The 12,693-nt window shown below is 36.4% G+C and overlaps 1 protein-coding gene across 2 annotated transcripts in view; it reads right to left on the bottom strand.

The window, feature by feature from the left end:
* Positions 1-12,693, bottom strand: part of METTL25 (methyltransferase like 25) — a 115,460-nt gene that overhangs the window by 87,600 nt on the left and 15,167 nt on the right. For both annotated transcript variants that reach the window (XM_036890028.2, XM_036890029.2), the window contains exons 2-4: positions 4,126-4,290; positions 3,401-3,507; positions 1,624-2,223 (exon numbers count right to left, since the gene is read on the bottom strand). In XM_036890028.2, coding sequence (XP_036745923.2) covers positions 1,624-2,223; positions 3,401-3,507; positions 4,126-4,290 — 872 coding nt within the window. The remainder of the gene's footprint in view (positions 1-1,623; positions 2,224-3,400; positions 3,508-4,125; positions 4,291-12,693) is intronic.

The following is a 12,693-nucleotide window of genomic DNA, read 5'->3' as shown; positions in this document are numbered from 1 at the left end:
TTTTTATGTCTTCAGAACAAATACAATCGTTTTAAGTTATTTTACCAAAATATGACTTTAGCCTATAATCTAGACATAAAGCACGGCTGAATCCTAACCTTTCTAAAGAAAAAATCATACCTATAAGCAGCTTTGACTTGATGGAACATACATTTGCTTCAACCATCATTCTCTTCAAAGCAAAGTTTTTGGAGTATTGCACTATTTTTCTTTCTTTAATGATCAAATAGTTTAGTTAGGTTTTATTCAGATGTTACAATGTTATTTTAAAAAAGGCATTCAGAAAGAAAGGGTTTATTGCTAATTAATGGTAAACAACAAAGATATAAATCTCTCTCTTCTAAAGCTTAGCTTAGTTTTCCCTAAAGATAATACAAGAATATAAAATCTCATTCCTTACTGTATTCATCATATGAAATTCATTAATAATATTAGTAGGTGGCAGACAAAAATATGCAATTGCCATTATATCCTGATAGTAAAATACTTAAGTATTGTGTGTATGTGTTTTGGGGTGGGGAGAGAATGGGAGGTACTGGTTAATTCTGGTAATGAAATTGCACATTCACTACAGAACCCAAGAAACATTATTCCAGAATATTTCGTTAGACATTTTCTTATAAAAGTTTGCATAGCTTTGATCATGTATTTTCAACAAGATTTTGAAAAAATAAATATGTGATAATAAGCTCTAAAAACTTACATTTTTTGAAGTCAGGTTAAAGTAATGAGGGTTATTTAAACCTAAGAGAAAGTTAAGGTATAACCTAATTACTTTGTTCTTGAACAGGAAAAACAAGGAGGATTAACCAGTTTCCCTTACCTAGTGAAATCCAAAATACCTGGGAAAAGAAAAATTCCCCATTCTAAAATAAGAAAATGACAAAACACTATCAGCTACCAAACAAGGATTCAAATTTATAAAGAAGTCTGGTAGCTTTTGCTTATTCATTTCTCTAGGGACAAACTTCTGAAAAATTTAAAAAGAGAAGAATATTATAATTTTGAAGGCTACCTTGTTTTTTTAAGACAATGAGGTAGGTTAAATGATTTCTAGAAGTTCCTCTCCAATATTGCTGTTAATATATAATGTTGCCTTTGTTTAAGATACATTGTCTTTCAATTACATAATTTGATACACTTGTGATTTAGAAAAAGTTCAAAATTAAGACTACACAGTAGCAACTCTTGCTCAAAAGAACTGCATATTTGGTTACCATGGCTAACGTTAAACATAACATTGTTCTAGATACCTCTTTACTTTAAATTTAAATATTAATACAAAAGTTTTCTTGGATTGGAATTTTACCAGTTTCTAATTACATAGTAAGAATTCAGCTTACTAGCTTTTGTGCTAGTACTTCTCTTTGATTTAGGAGACTTACAGTGAGTGGGGGGACTCTACTCTGGAAAACTGTAATTGTCAGATTGTCAGATTTTGTACACTTGTCAGATTTTGATAGCTATGGGAATCACAAAAGCCTACATATAATTTTATCTTCTTGGTCCTTTAGATTAATGAAATCGAATAAAATAAGTAGGTTAAGAATGCTACTATTAAAATTTAATTCTGTCTCTGAGCATTTTTATAAATCAAATCAAGAAATTAAAAAATGAAATCACCTCCAGATCCTTAATGATATCATGAAGTTCTGAATCGGCAGTGATAAAAGATGTTAAAGGTGAATATATATTTGATTCACTTGACGTTGATGTCATTTTTCTTCTCTCTCTATTTGCTTCAGACTTTTTTCTCTTGGAAATTTGGAATGAAGAAGTAGGTTCTATGGCATTAACAGGTAAAAGGTCTATGAGAGAAGAGGCATTTTCAAAACACAAATTTTCTTCTTGATGTGAGTAAACATGCAGGTTTTCCATTTGTTTTCTGATGTTAGAAATCACAGCACCTGAAAAATCTGGCAAAAAATCTGAGGAATACATCTTTTCTTGACTTGTAGGACTGCTGCTACAGAGTCCCCCAGTATCTGCTTTATATTTACTTTCATTTTGTACTTTCTTTCCTTTTGCCATTTTTAATGCCAGTCCATTGACATCTAATTTTGACCGAGTATGACAGACTTTCCAATGTTTCTTCAATTTCCTGTTTCTCTCCTCAGCTCCATGAGTGTTGGCATTAGAGGAATCAATTCCATAGACGTTTAAGCCATACTTCAAGGACAAAAAGGAGCTGAGGTAGCCTTTTCCAGAACCCAGGTCAATTACCTAAAATAAGAAAAACCGAATGAATGACTAGTGGATTTCGGTCAGATGATAACAGAAAGCATCCTTGATATCTTTCTAAAAAACAAATGGTTGTATGATTTATACAACATGTTATGTTTGTCTTTAATTCTAATTTTTTGATTCCTGTTAAAAAACGAGCACTCTCATCATTTTTATTTAACATTGTAAAAGAGGTTCTAGGTAGTGTAATAAGTCAAGGAAAAGATGCAAAACACATGGATGATGGAAATAAAACTCTCTGCCTTCATAGATGATGTAATTGTGTCTGCAGAAAATCATGAGGAATACACAAAAATGTTAACAGAACTAGTAAGAGAATTTAGCAATGTGTCAGGATACAGGATCATTAGAAATTAATAATGTACCATCAGAATATATACAAAACAGTAGCAAAAAACAGTTTGAAGATAAAATTTAGGACCGGTGAATCAAAATAGCATAACAATAGAATACCTAGGAATAAATTTAACAGAGGTTATGTAGGATCTATACATGAAAGAATCTCCACATGCCCAGCCCAAGCTGTAACAGTTTTTAACCTCTCCACAAGTCTGGAAGAATCTGTGGAAAAGATTCTAACACCTAATAAATACAGAAGGAGGGAAAATCCTCCATAGATGTTCTTGTTGAGGGGTAATAAACATAACTGCTTTTGTAAGCCATTGTAAGCAATCTTTGACTTTATTTTGTTTTCAGACATCACAACTACAAACGCTATTTTTTTACTCTGTGATTCTGACACTACGGAATAATCCAAGTTCTAGAATGTAGTCTCTTCATGTTACTATAATGAAGCAGGTACCCCAGACCACAGTTTACTAACGTAGGTCCTGAGAAGACCCAGAGGCAAAGGCTTGTGTGGAATGTCACCTTCCTAAAACTGCCTGAAGCTGGAGTTACAGTGTATCTGAGAGATTACCTGAATGCCTATCAGCTCTGAAAAGAGTGATGTCTGTGGCAAATATTAACAGCTGCATCTTGTTTTTAGCATAAACTTGTCATAATTACAGCGTATTAGGAAAAGAGTGCATGTTTAAAGGGTGTGACCTATCTCACATCAGCTTTTAAGTCTAGACAACAATAGTAGAAAAGGAAATTTAAATGATACAAACAATGGCAATAATTTTAACACCCGAAAACAGGAAACTATTGTTACCTGCTTTATTCCAAAGTAATCAGCAATGCTGCTGATTAGTTCTGACATTGCCTGAACTTCATGAGATTTTTTCAAATTCATAAACTCATCTGGTTTCACATTTCCATCTGAACAAAAATAAAACAAAATTAAAATACTGTTATTAAAGAATAAAAATTTAATAAAAGTTATCAGCTGATGTTCATGTTTTCTATAAATAAATATGAAAATAATAGATTCTATTGTGATGTCTCCATGATAGATCTCTATTAGTTTAGCTGCTATGGATCAAAATTTGAATGAACAAAATAAATAAGAAGACCCATAAAACTTTATTAAAAATGTTCCTATGACACAAAGAACAATTAACATAAATGAAAAGACTTATAAACTAGACTGTAAGATAGGGAAAAAGGTGGAGATTTATAACTAAGCTGTTCTGTTTAATATGGTGCATGAGTAAACCTAAATCATTCAAAAACAAGCCAGTCTGTCAGTGTTCATGGTTTAAGGTCTGACAATAAATTAAGAACATGTTGGAAATATATATATATTTATTGTATACATATACATATATATATGTATATACGTATACATATATATGTATATACATATATGATACCTACACACACACACATACACACACATACATATATATATATAAACAATATAATACTTCGAAGTACCAAAATATATATATATATATATATACACACACACACACACACACACACAAACACACCTACCAGTTCTCTGTTTTTGATTTCCTCGAAGGGCTACTAGTAACTGTTCAAAAGGAGTACACAGTCCCAAGTTTTGCACAGAATAATATTTCACAGCTACAGCAAAGGCTTCCACATTCACCAGCTTCTGGGAAGTTTCACAAAATATTTTGGGAAAACTGGTAAGATCTAAAAAGAAATCAGGATAAGAAGTGAAATGTTAGCAAGAATTAATTAATAGCTAATCTATGTGAGATTTAAAAAAATAAATGAAGAACATTAGATTTTTATAAAAAATTACAATATTTTCATTTTGGTGTGAATTTTGAAAGTATCTCTAATGGTTCCACTATATTTGTGACTTAAACTATTAGCTATTTGGAGCTATCCAGTTTTCTCTTAATGCTGCATACAATTATAATTTGAACTCCAGATTATAATTCAGCCCCTTTTTTCCATTCCAAGAGCCAAAAAAAGAGGGATAAAGATGAAAAAAAGGACAGGACAGGATAAAAAAGGAGGGAAGGAGGAAGGAAGGAAGGGAGGGAGGGAAGAAAAACAAAGGAGTTAAAAACCCTGCTGACTATAATGTGGTCATGAAATTTATGAATAGTCCTGGCTGACCTACAACTGTGAACTTAATAGGGTTCAGCCCACACAACACCATTACTCCCTGTCTAGGCTGTCTGTGGAACGATGGCAATAGTCCCAGTGGTATAAACACTACTGTGAAACAGTTCCTGCATCATTTGGACATGCAAAATTGTGTGTGTGCGTGTGCGTGTGCATGCGTACTCAACGCACTGTCGATATGAGTTCAAAACTAATCATAATATGATCAGGTAAAGAACAGCTCACTTTCTTCCCATGGTCAGTTTTAAACCAGACATTCTGTAGTTTTGCAGAGACACTATCAATAGATTCCAAATGCTCACTCATTTGGAAGACTATTGTAACCTGTCACACGGTTTACAATCATCTGGTGTGCCTTCCTGTGTGAGGATCATTCATTCTGTTGAACTCACTGTGGCCACACCTTGCCGAGCTGAACTATGCCATTTTCAAGCAGAAGTTTTCAGAGAATCAGAAGGTTCACTTAGGTTTTCTTTTCCCAGAACTATAATCACTGTAGGATGATCAGGATGGAACCTGAGTGACCCCGTGTCCATGACAAGGCCATCGTGCTGTCAGACCACAATGGACATGCAGCCTGTACAAAAGTAAACAACTTGGGTTTTAGTCACTGAGTTTTTAGGCTGATTACTGCAGCATAATCTCGCCTATTCTAATGGAAACACACAGGCACACTGACAGATTTGATTTTTATTTGTTCAATCTCATTTCTCTATGGCTATTTTTAATCCACGTTAACTTATTTATGAAGGTAAAAAAAAGGCACTCCAACACTTTGTAGGGGTTTGAAGAAACTCTTCAGATAGAGCAGTCTACTTATAATTAAGTCTATTCATTGAAAATTGTTTTTAGTAATTCAAAGAAACCACAAATCCAGTGGTTAAGTGAAGTATTCAAAGTGTCCACCTCACAAAAGAATAGACCAATCCATGAAACAACTCTGGTTCTACCAAAAATACTACACTATATGCTAGAAAGTCTATGCCAGCATAACTCATCCTCCATAGTTACTTACAAAAATCCACTTAAACACAAAGAATAACGTCGCCGATGGCAAAAATTAAAAACAAAACTGATGTAGGTTTGTAGAATTCTAAATAAGTCTACATGTTTGAGACGGTATATTTTTAAAGCTAATATATAGTAAGCTGTTGGTGGTAGTATTTACCAAATAAATTAGTAACAATTAAATCAGCAGAGATGTGTAACTTCTATTTCCACATCAACTAACGGAAATTTAAACTACAAAATTACTATAGTAAATTTATTAAAGATATAGTCTATGTATTATAGAAAGTTATTTGGACATTTTACACACTGAGTTTACTAATGCAGCCAAAAGTAATAAAATCCACATCAAAATATTTAGGCATGATACAGAGGGGAAAACTCAGTCGACTATTAAGTAAGACTCTCAGGTTTAAGGGCAGTCTCAACATCCCCAAGTTTCAAGGCAGCAATTTCTTAGAGTGTGATAAAATAAGCGTATTAAATCTTAAAGTGCAGAGGGACTGTTAGAGTAGTCAGTTATTGGACAATGTTGCCAACAGAAAGAAATGTGATGTTTCTGTTGGAAAAGTAAAGGTTCAAACCAATTTACCTATCCCGCTGAAAATACTTGAAAAAAAAATCCCAATCCAAGCTGATTTAAATGTTAATTTGCTTTTAATTATAGGCCTTCCAGTAATTTCAGAAATTTGGAGTTCTAAATTATAGATGTTATCTTTTTAACAAAGTTTGCTTTTTAAAAAGGGAGCGTTTTCTGGTTCAGTCCATTAGTTTATATCATTTAGGGCTACACCAGTTTGTACAAGTTAGTTTTAGAATGCCATGAAAAAAAATCTTTCTGGTTTATGAAATGATAGCTTCTGTGCTTTGTTTTCAAATAATCCAGCCTGGAACTTCCATTACTTGTGATCTTTAGAAATTCAGAGACACAGAGCAAGAGAGATATCCACCAATGATCTTTTCTTTAATTCCATCTCTGAAACATGTGAGGAAGTAAAGTGGTAAGGGTGTGTGTAGTCACAGCACTTCCCTAGGTACTTGTATAAGGAGTTAGGGTTTGGCAACTAGCAAAATAGAAACCTCAGTGTTACTCATCTTACAGTTAGTTAATTCTTTATTAGTTAGATTTTTTACATAGAGAAAGCTTTGTTTTTAAATTTGCTGCCCAATGCACCTGCATATCATGTGGCTTGATTATTTTGCCAATATCTCCCTCTACTGGAATATTGAAGGCTTTGTCTTTTTACTCTCGTTTTGTGCACCCTGTACACTATCCCAAGGGGTTTCTGAAAGGGTAACTAGGCGTGATAGAGTGAGGGGCACAAAAAAGGCAGGGGAGAGGTTATTTGCAGTACGTATGAAGTCAGGGCATCTTTTATAACAGCAGAAATCAATGTCCAAGAAAAGATAGAAAAGTTCCATATACATGTTGGATTATGAAAATCTCAAGACAGAGAAACAGTGTTTCAAAACTAAAAGTAAAATAGGAACACTCAACAAATACATATTTACATTTAATAAGTAAAAATGAAATTTCAAAAATAAGTGTTATTTTCCTGGAAAGGTACCCAGCATTTCTAGGATAACAGAGTACTGTTAAGATTCACAATAACTCTACAATATTATTGCTAACGTTTATTGCATAATACCATATGCCAGCTACTGTGCTAAACAGTGTACCTTTAATAGAACAGTCTTATGAGGTGGTGACGTGGTGCTCTTCTCCCCACTTACAGAGCAAGAAACCTAGACATAGAGAACCTTGCAACTTAGCCTGCTTCACACAGACACCAGGGGGCAAGGTATGTGAACCAAGGCAGTGCTCAGACCTTGCTCCTAATTCCCACATTCAATCAATTAGCTTGCCACAGCTCTAAGTTCAGTGGGCAACAAATGAAAACAGGCAAGACAGCAGTTAACAAAACTGCTGGGCAGATCTGTCAGGACAGGTCTAGCGAGAATTCCCTGTGGGAGTGAGCAATGCATGGTAGTATCTTAAGATAGTTCATACTGAATTTGTTTATCTTCTTAATTCTTTCACTTTTTTTGCTGCTCTTAACACCTTCCTGTCTAGCAGAAGTGAAGGTAAGGTTTCAAGAAATCAAATAAGTAATTTTTATATATTTAAAGCAACTATGTCTCTGAAAAGGAAATGAAAAGGTTTTGTGGTAAGATTTTATCATGGTATCTACTTCCAGAAACAAAGCAACCCAACTGCCTCATGCCCAGTTTAAAGTAAGAATACCATAGACACAGCGGTCCCTGTGCAGTTAGCAGGGAGTGAACGGATGCAAGAATGAACGACAGCAGCCGCATGGCACACTTACTGCCGCAGCATCACCAGCCTCACCAGGAGATACAAACCCTGAGCCTCCGTGTGGGTCGTGACCACTGAGGCCCCAGAAGGGCGTCAACGGCACTACTGAGCCTGTTACAACAGCACGAAACATCGCCTCAGCTCTAACGTTTAGAGTCACAAGGTGAGATGAGTGACAGAACATTTTGAATGTGATGTAAGATAAAATGCAGTTAGGTACTAAGTTTTAAGTTTTACCTGTGTTACAGGGGTCAGAGCAAAGCCACTTACTGCTATTATCACACAGCATAGGACTGTGCTGTCCTATGGCCCCGAACTTCAGGAAGAAAACAACAGCGCCCTCTCAGTAACATCTTCACAAGGACATACAAATGTTTTGTATTCATTTCTACATGAACATCCTATAGACGTCTCCAATTCAAAAGGTGCAAAACTGAGCTGTATTGTTCTCATGCTTGCCTCCTATTTCCCATCTTGTTTAATAGTGTCATTGCTCACTGGGTGCTGAAGTTAAAAATCTTCAAGTTACCCTAAGTGCTCCTTGTGCCCTCAATTTGCAAACCCAGCCACTCACCATTCTTAATGTCTTTCACTTGGGATACTCCTCTCCACTGTCACTGCCGAGGTTCAACTCTCAACTCTCCATCAGTATTACTGCAATAGTTCCATAGGTGATTATTGATTAAACTCTATAGCACAATGCTCCATAAATGTTGGCTGAGTTTAAATAAACATGTTTTTTAAAAAGGAAATTTACTTATATTCAATGTAAATTTAATTACACATTTTAAGGCTGTGGCTTCCACAATCACTGACTTTAGACTTCAATCTTTTATACTTGCTTAGTAGACGCCAACCAAAAGTTAAAGTTTGTCTTACTGAACCATGAAAATTATAGATGGGATGTGTTAAATTTTATGAGTTTGAATACATCCATAATCCTATCATCTATGTAAAGAGGAGAACAGAATATATATACTGTTGCATTTTAAAATCGATTTGTATCACCAAATTACATGCTACAAAACTTTCTGCCTAGCCCACATTAGGGCAATTTCTGGTTGCAAATGAAATACAAAAACATGTAATTCCAACATGTAAACCATGTTCTTAGAAAAAATAAAACTAACAAAGAATTGGCATGTATGTCTTATTGTGCTAATATTAACTCACATTGACTGTATAAAGTACACATAACCATTTTGAAAGCATTTTCACATTGAAGTTATTTAAGAAAATAATAAAAACAAAAATAGGAAAACGTAACTATAGTATTTTAACTCTAATAGGCTCTTTTCACAGTTTTATTTGAAGGAAAAGAAGAATATACAAAGAAACAGCAATTTAGAAACTGATCTGGTAAGTAAAAAAAAAAACTAGATAAAAGAGAATAAACAGGGGGCGGAGCCAAGATGGCGGCGTGAGTAAGACAGTGGGAATCTCCTCCCAAAAACATATATATTTTTGAAAATACAACAAATAAAACTAATCCTAAAAGAGAGACCAGAAGACACAGGACAACAGCCAGACTACATCCACAAGTGTGAGAGCCCAGTACCTGGTGAAAGGGGTAAGATACAAGCCCCGGCCCGGTGGGACCCGAGCGCCCCTCCCCCCAGCTCCCGGCGGGAGAATAATAGGCAGAGCGGGAGGGAGACGGAGCCCAGGACTGCCGAGCACCCAGCCCCAGGCATCCAGAGCAAAGCGCAGACACAGTGCATGTGTGGGGTCCGGGATACTAGGGAAACAGGGCAGCAAGACCTGTGAGCGGGTCCCAAAGCTGATGCCCCTGTGACAAAGAAAAGCGAGTGCTTTTTGAAAGTCTTAAAGGGACAGGGATGCAACAGCTGGATGGAAACAACCCAGGTGACAGTCTAGCAGCTGGAAATTCCAGGGAAACCCGGGCACATTAACCTCCTGGGCAACCACTCTGAGACCCCTCACGGAGGGAAACAGCCAAACAGCCCCCCGTCCATTACCCCTCCGGGGCGCTGCCATAGCAGAGCAGCAGCCTGAAGCTGGCCAGGCCCACAGCAAGGGAGCTTCCCCCATACTGGCCGGGCAAGACACAAAGACCCAGTCTACACGCAATTGCCCAACACAAGCCACTAGGGGTCGCAGTTGTCCCAGTAAAGAAAGGCCAGGAGCAAGTGAAAAGTTTGGCTCTCCCAGCTGACAGTCAATAGCACCTATCAACATGAAAAGGTAAAAAAATTTGATGCAGACAAGACTAACCCAGACAGCTTCAGTATCTGCTACATCTTCCCCTGAGAAGGAACCTGGGGAGATAGATTTAACGAGTCTTCCTGAAAAAGAATTCAAAACAAAAGTCATAACCATGCTGATGGACTTGCAGAGAAATATGCAAGAACTAAGGAAGGAGAATACAGAAATAAAACAAGCTCTGGAAGGACTTCAAAACAGAATGGACGAGATGCAAGAGACGAGTAATGCAATAAAAAACAGAGAACAGGAACGCAGAGAAGCTCATGCAGAGAGAGATAAAAGGACCTCCAGGAATGAAAGAATTCTAAGAGAGCTGAGTGATCAATGTAAATGGAACAATATCCACATTATAGGGGTATCAGAAGAAGAAGAGAGAGAAAAAGGGATAGAAAGTGTCTTTGAAGAAATAATTGCTGAAAACTTCCCCAAACTAGGGGAAGAAATGGCCTATCAGACCACAGAGGTACACAGAACTCCCATGAAAACGGATCCAAGGACAGCAACACAAAGACACATAATAATTAGAATGGCAAAGATCAAAGACAAGGACAAAGTATTAAAGGCAGCCAGTGACAAAAAAAGGTTACCTACAAAGGAAAACCCATCAGGCTATCATCAGACTTCTCAACAGAAACCCTACAGGCCAGAAGAGAATGGCATGATATACTTAATGCAATGAAGCAGAAGGGCCTCGAACCAAGACTACTGTATCCAGCACGAATATCATTTAAATATGAAGGAGGGATTAAACAATTCCCAGACAAGCAAAAGTTGAGGGAATTTGCCTCCCACAAACCACCTCTACAGGGCATCCTACAGGGACTGCTCTAGATGGGAGCACTCCTAAAAAGAGCACACAACAAAACACCCAACATATGAAGAAGGGAGGAGGAGGAATAAGAAGGGAGAGAAATAAAGAATCATCAGACTGTGTTTATAATAGCTCAACAAGCGAGTTAAGTTAGACAGTAAGATAGTAAAGAAGCTAACCCTAAACCTTTGGTAACCACAAACTTAAAGCCTGTAATGGCAATAAATTCATACCTTTCAATAATCACCCTAAATGTAAATGGACTGAATGCACCAATCAAAAGACACAGAGTAATAGAATGGATAAAAAGCAAGATCCATCCATATGCTGCTTACAAGAGACTCACCTCAAACCCAAAGATGCACACAGACTTAAAGTCAAGGGATGGAAAAACATATTTCAAGCAAACAACAGAGAGAAGAAAGCAGGTGTTGCAATTCTGGTATCAGACAAAACAGACTTCAAAATAAAGAAAGTAACAAAAGACAAAGAAGGACACTACATAATGATAAAGGGCTCAGTCCATCAAGAGGATATAACCATTATAAATATATATGCACCCAATACAGGAGCACCAACATACCTGAAACAAATATTAATAGAACTAAAGGAGGAAATAGAATGCAATGCATTCATTCTAGGAGACTTCAACACACCACTCACTCCAAAGGACAGATCCACCAGACAGAAAATAAGTAAGGACACAGAGGCACTGAACAACACACGAGAACAGATGGACCTAATAGACATCTACAGAACTCTACATCCAAAAGCAACAGGATACACGTTCTTCTCAAGTGCACATGGAACATTCTCCAGAATAGACCACATACTAGGCCACAAAAAGAGCCTCAGAAAATTCCAAAAGATTGAAATCCTACCAACCAACTTTTCAGACCACAAAGGCATAAAACTAGAAATAAACTGTACAAAGAAAGCAAAGAGGCTCACAAACACATGGAGGCTTAACAACATGCTCCTAAATAATCAATGGATCAATGACCAAATCAAAATGGAGATCCAGCAATATATGGAAACAAATGACAACAACAACACTAAGCCCCAACTTCTGTGGGCACAGCAAAAGCAGTCTTAAGAGGAAAGTATATAGCAATCCAAGCATATTTAAAAAAGGAAGAGCAATCCCAAATGAATGGTCTAATGTCACAATTATCGAAATTGGAAAAAGAAGAACAGATGAGGCCTAAGGTCAGCAGAAGGAGGGACATAATAAAGATCAGAGAAGAAATAAATAAAATTGAGAAGAATAAAACAATAGCAAAAATCAATGAAACCAAGAGCTGGTTCTTCGAGAAAATAAACAAAATAGATAAGCCTCTAGCCAGACTTATTAAGAAGAAAAGAGAGTCAACACAAATCAACAGTATCAGTAACGAGAAAGGAAAAATTACGACGGACCCCACAGAAATACAAAGAATTATTGGAGAATACTATGAAAACCTATATGCTAACAAGCTGGGAAACCTAGGAGAAATGGACAACTTCCTGGAAAAATACAACCTTCCAAGACTGACCCAGAAAGAAACACAAAATCTAAACAGACCAATTACCAGCAATGAAATTGAAGCGGTAATCA

The sequence above is a fragment of the Manis pentadactyla genome, chromosome 10, assembly GCF_030020395.1.
Source record: "Manis pentadactyla isolate mManPen7 chromosome 10, mManPen7.hap1, whole genome shotgun sequence".
NCBI classification, from domain to species: Eukaryota; Metazoa; Chordata; class Mammalia; order Pholidota; family Manidae; genus Manis; species Manis pentadactyla.
This window is presented reverse-complemented; position numbering and strand designations above follow the sequence as displayed.